Source organism: Fukomys damarensis, unplaced genomic scaffold (assembly GCF_012274545.1).
Source record: "Fukomys damarensis isolate Sample0158 unplaced genomic scaffold, DMR_v1.0_HiC HiC_scaffold_8, whole genome shotgun sequence".
NCBI classification, from domain to species: Eukaryota; Metazoa; Chordata; class Mammalia; order Rodentia; family Bathyergidae; genus Fukomys; species Fukomys damarensis.
In genome coordinates, this window is record NW_022900920.1 from 22,458,393 (window position 1) to 22,474,729 (window position 16,337).

Genomic DNA, 16,337 nt, shown 5'->3' on the forward strand with positions numbered 1-16,337 from the left:
GAGGCCACCAGGCCTCCAGAGCCCCTCCTGCTTCCTTTCCAAACACAAATTCTTTTTAACAAAGTATCATTTCATCCTTTTCTTACATTTGATGTGGGCAGTTTTAAAAACACCGCTTCTTCTGCGGCTCTTAGCACTGCCTTGTCTGGCGAAGGTCCACAGAGACTCAGGGCAGGTACTGTGAGCACCAGCAGCGCTTGGGGTAAAATGCCAGCTGCCTTGTGTCGCTAGTTATCCCATACCTATGGGATAGGGATCCCTAAGATGGACCCCATCTGGTGCCTGTTGCCTGTAGTTGCTCTCACCTTCTTAGAGCATGGCTTTGGATGAATGCAAATTAGATGAACGTAGTTGTCGCATTCCTGCTTGCACTAGGGGTTGGGGCTCCCCGAAAGGGCCCACACACACTGGTCTGTAATTGAAAGTAAATGAAAACATCGTTTCTCCACTTACTCCTAGGCGCAGCTCTGGTAAGTGTTTTGAACGGTGACGTATCTGAGAAATGATGTGAACTGGGGTGGAAACATCAAAAGATCCCCTTCGATTAATCTCTGTGACTGCCTTCCAAATGATAGGGCAGATTGACAAGTTCAAAGCTTGGCGGGGGTGAAATCAACTAAAAGATAGTTAAGAGAGCTTTTAAAGGATTTCTTAAGAAAATTGTATGTATGTGGCACTGGGAATTGAACCCAAGGCTTCATGCATGGTGGGCAAGCACCCTGCCACTGAGCTGCACCCCCACGCTCCTTTTTTATTTGGAGACAAAATCTCACTGCATTACCCAGGGTGTCCTTGTACTTGTAACTCTCCTGCCTCAGCCTCCTGAGTAGCTAGGGTTACAGGTGTGTGCCAGTGCTTCCAGCCCTTTTTTTGTTTTAAGAAATAAAAAGTTCATTGAAATCAAAAGGGAATGTGGGAAAGTATGCTGGGGAAATAAATGTAGAGAAAATGGACCCCTTCATGAGAGGTTGAGTGAGGACCACTTATCCGACTAGAATGTTCTTAGTGAAAAGTCCTTGTGTTCTTATTACCAAAATAAAGACTAAACTATTTGCCTAATCTTATTGGCAGAATACTTGGAGAAATCCTAGCCATGTATAATCTGTTATTTATCTACTTTGCATTCTTCTTCCTATCCCTGGTTTACCTTTTTTGTTGTCATTGTTGCCAAAGATAACTTCAAAAGAAATAACTAAATTTTCCCAGCTGTACGTTCAAGTTAGTTTTCTGCAAGAAAAAGGTGCTTACAGGAAAGTTAAGCGAATTGCATTTATTTTTAACAGCTTGTCATGGCTGTTAAGCTTTGCTGTTCCCTTATCCCTGTAGAACAGAGTGGACTAATGTTAGGAGGAGTATTTGAAGTCATCTTCATATATATTTTATATCTATAATATAGACAAGAGTGATTCTATCTTAATTCTTGTTGAAAGTTGCAGAAACAAAGAACTCTAGCCTTTGAGTCATTGAATTCAGTTCTGTATTACAAGGTCACAGTGGCCGCCCTGGACATCCAAATGGGTTGAAATGGTCATTCAGGTTGAAGGAGCACAATTCTACCTGGAAATGTGGACTGTCGGTGGTTTGATTGCAGCCAGGAAGGTGACACCGGAGTTAGGTGATGATAAAGAAGAAACAGTCAGTGGAATTTGGAAGGGAGGCAGGCAGCATGAGAGTAAGTTCCCACTTTGAAGTTGAGGTGAATTTCACTTTGGATTTGCGCTCCTGGCTCAGAGAACAGGTCTGTGGCCTTTGAAGATATCCCAGTCCTAGCAGTAAATCATGTGTGCACTGCGGGGAGAAACCACAGCAGGAAGAATAAAAGGGGTTCTTTGAGTAATGAAGATTGGGCCTGGGATGTAGCTCAGGGGCACCACACCTGCCTCACAAGCTCAAGGTCCTGAGTTTGCTCCCTGGTACCCAAAAAATAAAGAAGATGCCAATTAAAAATGCAACAGGTTTCCAGTTAAATGTATAAATCTTCAGGATTAAAACTCCAAAGATAATCATTCCATTTAAAAAAATAATTTTACTGCTTTTTATAAGAGCGAGGCCTCTAACCTCCACCAGGTGAGCAGATAAACTTCAAGAGCCATTAAGGACTATGGCAAAAAGCAGGCAATTCATGCATGTTTCTTAAGCCTCGAGCACCGTCAGGAGGCCGCACGCAGATATAAAGCTGTCCTGGCAAATAAAGCAGGCGTGTGCAAAATCGCTGCCCGCCCCCAGAAGTGAGGGGCCTGAATTATTAAAGTTGAGGCACAGGCAGGAAGTCACTATCAGCAAAAGGATTCCGTCACCTCTGAGAGTTCTCAAGGAGGCGAAGGGTATTTGTCAAGTCCTGCCAGACTCTGCTGCCCCAGACTGTGATAAATAGCTTAACTTATCTGAGTCTTGGTAGGAAGGAGTCCAAATGTGATAGCTGTAGGGAACTATATAGATAGCCACATGTGTGTATCACACACTGGAAAAGAATATTCTGTCACGAGGAGCAGGGCTCGCGCAATGCTGCTCTCTGTTACTTGAAAATAAGTAGCTGAGAAATGGTCTCACGTCAGATGTCCCGAAAAATACTGTTTGCCTCGTACTTGGCAAAGTGCTTTGAGCTTTATATGTGTTACATCATTTAACCCTACCAAATACCAGTAGTTGTTACTGACACTTTCTGTCCTGCTTTGTAAATGGAGGGTTGAAGCTCAAGAAAGTTAAAAGAAAAACTCACGTAGCATCATGCAATTAGTGGAGTATGGATTTGAACTGGGTAATTTGACACCAAAACTAGCCTTTAACTCCCCTGCTCTGTAGTACACTGTGCATGATTATTTTTCATCCTATCATCTTGATGTAGACAGAAAGTCACAGTAAGGACACTAAGGAATTAGACAACCAGGAATGTGGCTCAGCCTGGCAGTGAGAAGTCTATGGGAGTAAGGTTCTAAGGAAAGTTAGATGGTCAGAATGAAGCAAAAATAAACTAGGGTAGGTGGTAAATTCGGGGAAAGATGGAGTAGTTTCCAGTCAGGGTGGCACACCCCTGGCATTGCAGCCCCTCAGGAGGCTGAGGCACAGCAGCCACTCTAAGAATGTTGGCAGATTTGGTGACCAGTCGACTTAACTTTGAAACCTGCCCCACTATAAAAATCTGAAGTATTTATTTTGGAATCAAAGAACTCAGGAGCAGGTGCATACAAGTTGGGGGAGTCTTAGATCTGAAAACCCTTTACATAATCAAATAGAACTTGGCAAAAATTGAAATTATCAAATAACCCTAAAAACATTTAGCCCAGTAGTGTTCATAGTGTAAATAAACAAGATGAATGCCTCAGAGAAACCTACAAAACTCACAGGGTAGAGTCAAGGAGGAAGGAGGCTGAAGCTGAACCAAAACAGACTGGTTCAGCTGTAGGACCCTCTTTCTGTCCCAAAATGGGAATGGAAGGGGCCCCTCTGCACAGGCTCCAGTTGGTCTCAGCTGGATTCTTACTGACACGAACCACACCTTCAGAGCCTCCCAGGTACTTCATTCCTAGAAATGTAGAAAGTGCCCCTCACCCACACCTGGCAGAAGTAGCGATGAGTGATGTGAGAGACCCCCAAGCTCCAGCATGCACGTTGGCTCTCTTCACCATGTCCCAGTGCTGGCTAATGAGGACAGGCCCTTGTCACAACAGCCGCAGCAACTGAAGGCAGGTGCCCCTCCTGCGGCACACCCTCCCTCACCCCACCTGCCCCTGTGGGCTAAAGCAGTGTCCTTGTAGCTCTGGCGCAATAGAAATATTTTCAGTGATCACACATTCCTTTCAGCTACTGATCTCAATAGGTTTCTGTTGCTTGCACTCTCTTCCCCCCATCGCTGTGCTGTTGGGAAAACACGAGCGCACTTCCCTTATGACATAGGCACAGGTGGAATGCAAGGGCAGAGTGCGTGGCCCTGGACCTTAGGTGTTGTTTGGGTTCAAATCCTGGCTCACCCCGATTCTACCTGTCGCTCACAGCACTCATACTTCTTTCTCATCTGTAAAGTGGGCTAATTCCTGTGCCGTGGGGTTACTGAGCAGAGGAAATGCAAGCGAGCCTGGGGCGTGGCCAGCGTAGACCTGCCACATACTAAGTGGACAGTGCACCGTAGCTGCTACTGGTGTCCCTGTGCTGATGCTGAAGAGGCTTCGTTTCGATATGAAGTTTGGCAGGTGTTAGATCCTGGCCACTTGGAACTGAATGCCCTACCTGTATTTCATAGTTTTCCCCCAGACGTGAATGGATATCGGTGCAGCTTTCGCAGAGTGACATCTCTTTTCAAAGGAGGGTTGAGTTTTGATTAGGAAGATTAGGAGATGCAGAAATCGGGCCTGCTTTCGAGTAGTGTTTTGGGAAGACTGTCTCTTCCAACGTGTTCAGAATTTCTTATATTGAGATTTGCCTGCCAGTGGAAAAGAGTAACTCCGGTCGAAATTGGAGGAAGACGTCCCAGGGAGGAGGCCCCAGAACAGTGAACCCGGCAGAGCAACACTTGAGCATGTGTGATTTTTCCCATGTCCACTCACCCAGGTATCCCTGAGATGCCAGGCACATTGGCCAGCAGGGTCAATCACAAGTCCTCCAGCGAGTGCTTGCTTTGAAGTGAGTCTAGGGCCAGAGATTTAGCTCAATGGTCCCACTGCCTGCCTTGTAAGCACAAAGTGTCCTGAGTTTGATCCCCGGTACCAAAACAAACAAACAAAAAAAACGTGAGTCTAACCACTGCCTGCCGTAACTGCCAGACATGTGTGTTCTTTGTCTCAGAGGTGATTACTCAGTGATGCGAGACCTGGGATCCCAGGACTTCTCTTGTCTCAGTTACACCCACCTTCAAGGTGTCATGTCTTGGGAGAAACTGTACTGAGGAGGGAAAGGACCCTTTCTTGGTACAGTGCTGGACAGGGTATAGCTGCACAGACATGAGGAAGTCTTCCAAATCTAGGCCTAGGGTTTTCTCCATAGAGCTTTCCAGAATGTGCCAGGTAGAGATGGGAGGCAGTTGATCCTAGTTTGTACATTTCCCTTCCATCTTGCTTGGAAAACCACTCTCATGGTTTTCCAAGTATATATTATTGTAAAATTCAGTTATTTGCATCTTCCCTGGGGCCACCTTCCCTCAGTGACTCTGTGTGGCTAAGCTCACAGTGTAAGTCCAGTGTCTACAAACCAAGTTTTTAGATTCTAGCTTCTGCACTCTGTGCTTCTGCCCCCAGCGTGCCCGGGCAGACCCAAGAGTATGTGTGGTAGTGAGAAACACTGTGAAGGCGGAGATCATGACCACAGTTTATGAAGGGGACAGATACCTTGCAAGGAAACCAGTAAATACTTGACTCTCAAAGGAAAAAAAAGAAGAATGACTATGAGAGAAAACCAGACAACCAAGAGGAGTGAAGATCAGGGAGGCTCTCTGAGAAGGTGATGTTTGAGCCATGATTGAGGAAGGCAAAACAATCAGAGGGGAGGTTGGGTTAAGAGCATCTGAGGCAGAGAGAAGCCGGGAAGAGAACCCGGAGGCAGGGCTGTGTGCCTCGTTCTATAAACAGTGACTGGTGACTGTTGGAAAAGAAAGCAGGGACGTCCCAGGCCTGGGATTTGTTATTCTATTCTTAGTGGATGCTGAAGATGAAAGCAGGATACTGACAGTATAAGTTGCTCTCAAAAGATCTCTCCTCAGAGATCCCCTGGGTGCCAGGAGGGTCTAAAGCAGGCGGGGTCTGGAGAGAGGAAGCCACAGGGAGCCGCTGCACAGCCTGGGGAAGCAGAGAGGGTGACAGAAGCTGGGCCTCGGGCTGCAGAGGTGGGGAAGTGGGCAGCGTGGAGACACGCTCGAGGGATGGGGGGACAGGAACGAGAGAGCCTCAAACGCGCTTTCCAAGCCGGACCCCACAGCTCGGTTCCACGGCTTTTCCCTCTGGACTGTGCATTCCCTCAGTCACACAGGGCCACATTTCTCCTTTTCTCCTAGCTGAGTTTTTAGTAGCGCTTAGGGGCCCAGGTCCCTCTTGACTCTGAAGCCTCAGGACTGAGAAGTCACTGTTTACTTTACAGCCTACCAGGACCTCCTCTGAGAGTATTTATTCTAGACCTGGATCCAGCATCCCTGGCTCACCTGGCCATACCATCTACGTGAGTATCTACTTCTGGAAGGGAAACTCCTAGGGCCGGTAGTTGTGAGAATTGGAGTAGCTGGTCAGATAATCGAAAGCAGAAGCTAATTCAAAACGATTTCTAATTGTTACAGAATCTAGTTTTCATTTTTGAGTTTCAGTTGTATTCCTTCAGGTAATTCAATTTATAGATGATCGTCTCATCAAAAGATGACCTAAAAATACATTAGTCTGAAGTAGGACTTAAATTACTGTACCTAATTACATACAGAGACCTGGGGATTCATTATACATTTATAAGGCTACTACTGAGTGTTCTTAAATTCTGACATAAAGGTATTTAAATACTTGATTTATTAAATAGGATGCAGTTCTTGTTTTTTAGCCATCTGGGAGGATTTTTTTTTTTTTTTGGACCATCTGTTTGAGATTTTTTCCTTATAATTTAGGAAAGTATCCTTAAGGTTTACACATTTCTCTAATTAATAAACTCTGCAAATACTTTTTCATAAGCTTTTGATAATTTAAAATGTAGTGGGTATGTGATATAAGTTGGCAGTTTTATGAAGAGTATGACCACAGTAAACATGGTTTTGGTGTTTGTTTTAAAGGTCTTTGGATTTTAAACAAGACTTTAAAAGCGCTCCAGTAGTTTCTCAAAGAAATACGGCTGCAGAGTAACTTTTCCCTCTGTTCAACTTTACCAGGCAAAAGTAGACAATGAAATTCTGGATTACAAGGATTTAGCGGCCATTCCCAAGGTCAAAGCCATCTATGACATTGAACGTCCCGATCTTATTACCTACGAGCCTTTCTACACTTCAGGCTACGATGACAAACAGGACAGGCAGAGCCTGGGAGAGGTAATAAATTTCTGGTGGTTGTGAGGTGCACAACAGTTGCTTTCTTTTTAGTCCTGAGTTTTAAGAGCTACTGTTTATAGAGTTTAAACCAGTCTTTCGATTCCCTACGATTTGCAAATTTCTATGCCATGTTTTTTGAAATATTCAAAAACCTGTCACATAATGCATCCCTAAGGGAGGTCTTTTAAAGAGTGGGCGGGTCGACTCCCTGCACACAAAGCAGTAGTGAAGGAGGCTCAGTGGGGTTTGTGGGATAAGTGAGCCAGGTGCTGGGGTGAATGCTGAAGTTGACCAGGGAGAGTAAGGGAAGGAGAGGCTTCTGGGGTCTTGGTCTTGACATAAATTGGAAGAAGATTTGTGGGGGTTGTGGAGAGAAAGAACATACACCCTAGATATTGGTAGCTGCAGTCTTTAGCAGTTTGATGGAGTTAGAATGTTCAAGAAGAGAAAAAGTAGATGGGCTCTATAACCCAGAGATACGAGCCAGGGTCAAATTACCTGGCTCAATTCCGGGGGTCACCAATGCACAGTAGACGGCAGCTACTGCAGATGTTCCTGTCCTCCTAGGCTACCCCACCGGCAGACCCTCCCACTGCTGGACCAGAGCTTCCCTGGCCCTGGGCTCCCTGCCCGGCCCACCCCAAGGTTGGGGATTCCCCACTGTTGACCTCCTTCCCACGTCCCTTGGGCTCTGGTCTGTTTCCCTTGTGCATCTGACCCGCCCTGGGGTCCCCCCCTTTTACTTTTTTTGCTCTTGTGATGCTGGGGCTTCACCCTGGAGCCTCTAGCAGGCTAAGTACATGCTCTACTGTGTACCCCAGCCCCTCTTTCTAGACTGACCCAGTTTCATTGCAAGAGGTGTCACCCAAGTAGTGGACTCTCCTCAGCCGTCCAGCCAAGGCTAAGCCCAAATGTCACTGTGTTCTCGGGCTTAAATGAGAGGGAGAAAAGCTGTGAAAATTGGAGTGACTCTTGTTTCATTCGTCCTTAGTTATATACATGTATTATCCATTGATTTGTGATTATCTTTATTCATATTTCTGCAGTATTCCTTTTATTTGTTTATTTTTTAAACTGAGTTTTGTTCCAGGACATAGCTCTGGGAAGTGAGATCCATTTTGTGTAGTGCCACCTTGCGGTAGCTCTGCTGTACTGCATTGGCAGCGGCTCTCCAATGCAGATAGATCAGACCTGCTGTTCTGTGTGACCCCTGGTCAGCAGAGTTACCTAGGGAGTCAAGGGCAAGAGGAGGTTCCAAAACAGAGTGCATAGGGGCTGGCTTACTAATGAGCAAGTCATGTAACCATAGAGGAGCTGAGTTTATTTATGATGTTGCAGACTTGTGTTTGTGTGTTTCCCGGTGGCTCCATTTAAAGTAGTAAAACATTGGGCTGGGGATTTAGCTCAGTGGTTCTGCCGCCTGCCTTGCAAGCACAAGGACCCGAGTTCCATCCTTGGTACCAAAAAAAAAAAAGTAGTAAAACATCCCTCAAGAGTTTGGGCTTTGAATTGACATTTTCAGCACTGATAACCAGACTGCTCTTTACTAACTATATGACTTTGGGGAAAATATCTACATCAGTCTCATCTATGAACTCGAGGTAGAGAATGATAATACTACCGCCAAAGCTTTTATATAAGGACTAATGGGAGAGCTTCAGAGAAGAATAATACTTAGCACACAATAACAAAATGCTCAGGAATGCTGGCTGCTCTCATAATCAACACTGGTACAGTCATAATCGGAAAAAGAACCTTTGGTTTTTTCTTGATGCGTAAACACTGTCCATTTGGAGCAGAAATCACACATGGTAGTAAACTCAATCCTCAAAACATAGGTGTTGCAACAAAGTAAACTTTACAAACTATTCTACAACTATACTGATTCCTTTAAGTATTAACCCTGCTTTTGTAGAATCCATGTATTGCCATTTTAGAGACACAGGAGGAGTAAATTTAAAGTTCTGTGTTGCCATCCATGCCTTCAGAAGGCTTAGGTGGGCTGGACCCAGAAGGGACAGCGCTGGCTCCTGCCCCCAGGGGGCCACCGTCGCCGGCCGAGACACCCTAGACATGGGCCATTGCAGTGCCACGTGGGAGACAGTAAGTTCCATGGGGAGATAGTGCCATGATGAAAAGTAAAGCAAAGTAAGAAGGAAGCCTGCCAGATGGGGCTGCTTCTTTAAAAAGAAGGGTCATGGAAGGCACCATGTGAAGGTGAGTTTGAACAGACACCTCACTGAAGATGGGCCAGGAGCCCTGAAGGGGTCTAAGAGAAGGGATGGGCTGCAGAGGAGACAGCAAGTACAAAGGCCCTGAGGTGACACAGGGTTTGGCCTGTGGATGGCCCCAGGGACGCCTGTGTGCCTGGAAACATGGAAGTGGGGAGTTGTGTGGAGGTGAGGTGGTGAGGCAGCAGGATGGGCTACTAGGTATGCACCATCACTCCTGGCAGGTGAACCATGCTATGGTGAGAGCTGTGCTTACAGTTTAGCAACCATGTTTACAAGATCCCACGTCTTTGTAGATGCTGAAACTCACAGCAGTGAGCTGAACATAGTCTGATTATCTAGGAAATAGTAGTTCCAATTATCTGGCCCGGTCACCAAAAGCATCATTATCTTTATTAAATTAATAACATTATTAACAATATTATTGACTAAAATTGAAGGCAGAAATGTGCACTGGGATCTCCAGGAACTGTGGGGTTGGCATAAGGACAGGGACAGGCATGGGCGCTGGTATGTGTGTTTAGGATGATGTTTCCAGCTGATTCGATGATCACCTCTCACTAAACCAAGTGACACGCTGACAAACCTTGTGACTTTGAAATCTCTTTTCCATTCCAGTCTCCAAGGACTTTGTCTCCTACTCCGTCAGCGGAAGTGAGTACGATACCATCTTCACCACTTAATTAGTGGAATCGGAGTTGCCTGGCCCTTGCCTACATTGGGTTTCTTTTTCTTAAAAAGGACAAACAGCACACCAGAGAGCAGAAAACTGTGCAGTTACAGTGGACATAGGGATTCCTTTCATAAGACCCTGAGACAGCAGTGAATTTCTTTTCCTAGAAATGGTCTCCCGGCGGTCTGAGCCTGAGCTTCTGAAGTGGTGGGGAAATGTTTGCGGTGACTGAATCGCTGTCTGCTTGGGGCTCTGCTTGTCTGAAATGGTCAATACTGGTCCTAGTGGAATCCATAAGCAGAACTTTTTTTTTTTTTTTCTCCAGTACTAGGGATTGACCCCAGATCTCATTGAGCTATATCGCTGGCTTTTTTTTTTTTCTTTTTAATTTTGAGACAAAAATCTCACTAATTAAATCTCAGCTGAGCTCAAGCTTGTGATCCTCCTGCCTTAGCCTCCCAGACTGCTAGGAACGTAGGTGTCTCCCATCTATATCTACCCAGGATGATGTAAAATAGTGCCTGACCTTAAAGCCAAACAGCTCTCTAGGTACTCTGTTCTAAAGCTAGACGAACCTACCGACTCTCTGTAATTTGAAATAGGAAAGAAAATACACAATATTTTCATGGTTTATGGCTGAGTTTTATGAATAATTTCTATTACTGCACTAATAATTGGCAGCTGAAATTGAGAAGATTTAACGTCTCTTATTGACCAGTTGCAAGAGTGAGGCACAACCTTTGGAGACTTGTTTTGTTATTAACATTTGATTTATTATGAAGCCAATTTAAGGATAAAGCTAGAGTTCTCTTGCTCCTTCCTTTCAGATTTCATAAAGCTGTGTTAATGAGATTTTAATTTAGCTGTTACTCGTGCAACCTTTCACAATCTTATTGTAAGAGTAGAAACTTCGTAAGACGTTAAGGCAACAGATTCCTAAAATGTGAAATATTCTTTGTGTTCTTCTGATTTTGATGGTTTTATATTGTTGGTTTTTTTGGTAATTATTACCTAATACATCCTTTTCTGGGCTGGGTTTGAGCGATAAAGTAGCACTACCGTTGAATTCCACTGAATCATGATGAGTTGTAATTTCTTAATTATTCTCCAGTTGAAGTACCAGTTTATGCTTTATGAGTAGCGATATTATGAAAAAATCTTGGAATAAATGATTCCCTGTAAAGATCATTTAAAATTATTTTCTCGGCCTGTGTTTCCCAAGGCGAGAAGTAGAATTACTGGCCGTAAATCAGCCACCACCTCGTTCTCGGAGCATCTGGTGACAGTGTCACCAGACCAGTGTTTTGGGTGCCACGGGTTGGTGGTCTGAGTAGTGGGCAAGAGCAGCAGGAGGATGCCAGTTGTGAAGCCAGCCCACCTGTGCCAGCCGGAGACCTACCGTGGGTCCCTGGCCAGCGCGGAGCCTGTTCCTCTGGCAGTGAGGAAGGAGGCCAGGCGAGGAAGCCTGACGTGGATGGCAAATGCTCTGTGACTGAAACGCACGATCTAAATGCGCTCATTGGGATCATGACCTCTTTTCCCACAGCTCTGTGAGGATTGAAACTTGCTATTTTACATATTAAAACTTTAGTTACAAGGGCTGCAGAACCAAAATACATCAGCCTCTGGATGCTGACGAGCACACGTGTTTATAAAATAAGCCCCCAGAATGAACAAACGGGTAGACGCGGTAGCTTCCCAGCAGTGTTGGTGGGCTGGCTTTCCCCGGGATGTGCTGCCGGTCTGATGTGTTTTGTGCTTACTGTTTCTCCCACCTTATTCCCAGGGCTACCAGGATGTCCGGGATCGGGTGATCCACCGGTCCACCAGCCAGGGCTCCATCAACTCCCCTGTGTACAGCCGGCACAGCTACACCCCCACCACGTCACGCTCTCCCCAGCATTTCCACAGACCTGGTAAGGGCCGCTCTTCTGGGATCCGCTCCTCATTAAGAAGCGGTCTCTCTGGGTGCCTCCCCGCTCTGTTGGTAGCCTATTGATAAATCTGACTGCTGAATATTTCGACCCCTATCCTGGAACTAAATGAAAACTGGTATCCAGTTGTATTTTGTGTTATATCTTTTCTTGAAATAGCGGTCCTGTTGTGGTGGCTGTTTTCATTTTGTTTTATTAAATTACCTTTAGACACTGAAGTACTGGAAGCAAAGGAGATTTTTTCCCCCCTTATTGCCCATCTCATCACTTTGAGACTCCCAAGTGAGGATTTCCAAATGAAAAAATGTTATGTCCTTTTTAGGCAGATCAGTATCATCGAAAATCCACTTGTTGACCTGTTTGTAATGCTCTTATCCAGCCGCATACATGTGTTACTAAGCGTGCCCGATAGGAACTTGTAGAAGGAGGACTTGGGGTTGTACTAGGTGACTTTTGGCATATCTTCCAACTCCAGGATTCTGACTCAGACTTGGAAAACAGAAACCTCAGGGAGGTACTCCCATGGAGAATGTCACACAGTAGGGGACATTGGTGTTGACCTTTATCTGCAGAGAATTTCACTCCTGTGACCCTTTAGTGGGGTCACGTGTGTGTGGCAGATGAATGGAGATCCCAGGACGGATCCAGAATTTCTCCAGAAATAGTCATAGGGGAGATTTTTAACCTCTAAACAAACTTTGTAATGATATACATCTCTGAAGACTTCCTTTTAAGCTTCTTGCTTCTGGCCAGTTTGATGAGAACAGATTCATTCAGTGCTGACTTTTTAATAAGATGTACAAGAAATAAAACAGGAGCAAATTAGCAATGTAAAAAGAAGAAGGATGCGATGCTCTCCTTAAAGACATGGATTTAACCAAAGAGATTGAAAATATTGTATCCTTTGATAATGTATCCATTTCTCCAGGCATATATCGTATATACGCTAATTAGTACCCATTGGATTATATTAAATGAAAGTTTTCAGGCTATTTTGTTCTCTCAGTTTAAGCCATCATCTGTCTGGGTGACGGAAATGCTCTATGCTGTGTCCGCCTCCCGCCATCACTGATCCCCCAGCACTGAGAGCGGCAGGGCCTGTGGGTCTCTCTCCCTGAGACCCCTGAACACATAGGGGTGGCCGGCCAGCCACACTGGTTCCCTGAAAGCTCCTGTCCTTAGTGAGTGGTAGGAAGTTTTCATCCCACCCCACATGCCAGGAACCTAGAACTTTCTCCTTTCTCATTCGTCTTCCAGATACGCGTGACAGCAGGTGTTAGGCTTGCAATAATTTTTGAGGCGAAACTGCCGTCCCACCTGTGACCCACCTGCAGTATCCCAGTGTCGGCCACTAACTGCTGGATACCCAATGACGATTTCCACCCCCTGGGGTCTGAGTCCGTCTCAGTGGTCTCTCCTTCCCTCTGAGGTGCTGAGTTTCCCACCCCCAGCATTTCATTTCCATGCACAGCTGTCGGCACCATACCTAGCTTTGTCCTTTGAGGAATACAAAAGGATTTTTCTCTTTTGTGGGTGAAATAAGATGATTTCCAAAGGGATAGGTGTGCCGTTCAAAAACTAATCCGACCCTTTCACGCGGGTGCTTCTCTTCAAGTTTTTTGAAGAAGTGATGGTCATTTTCTTTTTTTCACGCGCACCGGAGGGTTCTGTTTTGTTAGGTGCTTTTTGAAAATGGCTTTTGTTGAGTCTACGTGATGTGTCGTCCTGCCTGAGAATGTCCTGAGCACCATTTCTTCTCCCCACCACAGACATTTATTCTCAGAAGTGACTCTCTATCCGCCCAACCCTACCTGCAGATTCTCCCCACTCTGCCTGATTGTCCACAGGTGCCTGTAACCCTTTCTCCTTCCTCCCTTTTCAGACTCCTGATTAACGCTCTCTGTTTTCCTCCCTCGAACAATGCTGCTTTCCCTGCTCCTGTGTTAATTTCTGTTCTTCTTTTCTGTCTCCCCTCGCCCTGCCCGATTCCTTGCCGCGCAGAGCTGTTGTCTCCTGGTGTGCAGAGGTTGTCCCACCTGCGCACCAGCAGCTTCAGCTCCACCCACAGGGACTCCTGCCCCAACCCCCCCTTCAGACACCACTTCCTCCCCCACATCAAAGGTAAGGAGGCAGGCGCACCTGTAGTGGAGATTTATTAGCACCCTGGCAAGGCTAATAAGGTGGATCTCCAAGAGTTAGTGCCCCCGAGCTTCTGACCCTCCAGCATGCCTGTGTGTGCCATGAGTACGGAAAGGCGGCCTTAGAACTGGCATAGTGTCTTGCTTTCAGAAGGATGTGTCATTTCTAAGGGCTCTAGGTGAAGAAACAGGAAGTATATTTGACTGTAAGATTTATCATCCACCACTTTGGGAAAAAAGTATGTGCTATTATTTTGTTTTTGTATGAAAAACAAGATATGTTACATACTTGATGTATTGTCTGGGTTTAATATGTCTCAGCGAAGCACAGAAGTATTTATCATGAATTTGCAAAAGTCACCTTCATGGTGATAAGACATTTTACTATAGTAACGTGTTTGGGCGAGGTAAAAATGATCTGTGACAACTTAACTTAAATTTCTCTCTTTGAGCCAATTCTCAGAGTACTTTGATTTGTCCTAATTTCCATCTGATGGGGAAGAGAGGCTTAGCCTTCTGTTTTCTGTTCCTGCCTCACATCTCTGTTCCAATTCCTTTCTGGCCTTTCTGTTGTTTATTTCTACATGGCCGCTTATGCTTCTGTAGCAGTTCTCAGCTGGGGCTCTCTGCAGGTTGGGGAGCCAATAAGCTTTGCTGGGCCATAATTTAAATTAAGTATGCACTCCCAGAGGGACACCAGCTTGTTCCTTAGTCCTGACTTGAACCAAATTAACCAACAAAAATAGTCAGAGGAAGCGGGCACAGATGTTATCGTGGATGTCAGAGCAATCTTAAAGGCTGCTAGCCGTGTGTTCTAAGTACTCCCGTCACTGATGACTGATGAAGTAGCCGAAGTGTTGCTCTAGTTTACTGAGCTTCTTCCACTGTTGTCTACCCGAGTGTCTTTCTTCTAGCTCACTTAGATTTTTGAGTAGCTAAGTCCGCAAGTGTAGATGCACTGAGCTTATCAGTACAAATTTGCTATTTCAGCATTGTCTGTGCTTCAAAAATAATACTGCTGACGTGTTATTGAAGAATCACACCATCTGCCATTAGCAAAAGTTTTTGGTAGGCACAGCACTTTCTAAAACTCTTGACAGAGTATTTAAAGCTCATTGCTAATTAGTATTTGGGGGGAAATTTTTATCATGTAAATGTCAAGATGATACTTTTGAGAATGCTTATAAACCATAAAGGAATGATCGAATAAGAATCAGTGTGTATTCTAAATACAATTTAATATAGAAGCCCTTGGCCAAATGAATTGATTGCTGTTACTTCTAACATTCAAGTGAAAAATACATTTTTTCATCATTCAGATGTAAGCTTCCTCATTTGGTTATTACGTTTCTTCTTTCGGAATGTAGAATAAAAAACACAATGGGCCCTATACAGTTTTATAAAGTTTGCACAAAATGTCAGTGACTAAAATACTTCGTATCTGTGAGTAGCCATGGAAGAGGCACAAAGTCCGTGACAACTGGTATCTTGGATTTAAATACTGCGTGTGTCACTCGCTGGCTACATGACCTAGGGTTGTTAACCTTTTAAGTGTTGCTTGCAGGCAGGATGAGGCCCGGGTCCCAGGCCGCTAGGCTGTGTGAGGTGACAGATCCTGGTGCAGAGCACACCAGGGTCAGCAAGAGGCTCTTGAAGCGGTCCTGGTGGCATCGTTCCATTTGCTCTTCGTAGTGTCCCTGGGAAACAGGCCCAGCAGAAAGACCAAGGACCACAGGTCCCGGTTCCTAACTGGCCACAGGCTCACCACTAGGAAGGGGCAGCATTTGGCCCAAACCGCAGGCCTTCTCAGCCCTAGCAGTGCTTGTTTACCTTAGGTGAGCTGAGGATTGAAGCCAGGGCCTGTGTGCTGAGCTGAATACCCAACCATATTTACTTACGTGTTTATTGAGAAATAGGGTGTCTGTCACTAAGTTGTGGTTACCAGTTGACCAAAAGCTTGTGGCTAGACTCAAACTTGTTATCCTCCTGCCTCAGTCTCTCAGAGTCCTGTGATTATATGCATGTACCAATCACACTCAGCCATGAAATATAATTTTTAAAATAGGGCCAGGGATTTAGCTCAGCAGTTCAGTGGCCTGCCTCGCAAGCGCAAGGACCTGAGTTCGATCCCCGGTACCAAAAAAAATTTTTTAAAGTAATCTTTTATTTTACATCTCTTTAACAAGAAACTTGCATTCTTATTGAGGCTAGTACCAAAAAAGAAAACTTTTCAGTCATTTAAATTACAAAACTCAACAATTTTTTTGCTTTATAACAGAAATATCAAATGGTTATAAAAATTATAGTACCTCTGTGTGCCTACTTGGTGCATTGTTTAAAATGTAGATATACTTTTCTATTTTCGGTTTGAATCTG

The 16,337-nt window shown here is 45.0% G+C and overlaps 1 protein-coding gene across 14 annotated transcripts in view; it reads left to right on the top strand.

Moving 5' to 3' along the window:
- The window catches only part of Ablim1 (actin binding LIM protein 1), a 154,189-nt gene that overhangs the window by 117,672 nt on the left and 20,180 nt on the right, over positions 1 to 16,337 (top strand). For 13 of the 14 annotated variants that reach the window (XM_033761417.1, XM_033761406.1, XM_033761405.1 and 10 more), the window contains 4 exons: positions 6,064 to 6,141; positions 6,830 to 6,985; positions 9,835 to 9,870; positions 11,676 to 11,805. In XM_033761417.1, the coding sequence (XP_033617308.1) occupies positions 6,064 to 6,141; positions 6,830 to 6,985; positions 9,835 to 9,870; positions 11,676 to 11,805 (400 nt within the window). Of the gene's footprint in view, positions 1 to 6,063; positions 6,142 to 6,829; positions 6,986 to 9,834; positions 9,871 to 11,675; positions 11,806 to 13,824; positions 13,945 to 16,337 lie in introns of all 14 variants that reach the window. The other variant, XM_033761418.1, reaches the window with a different exon arrangement.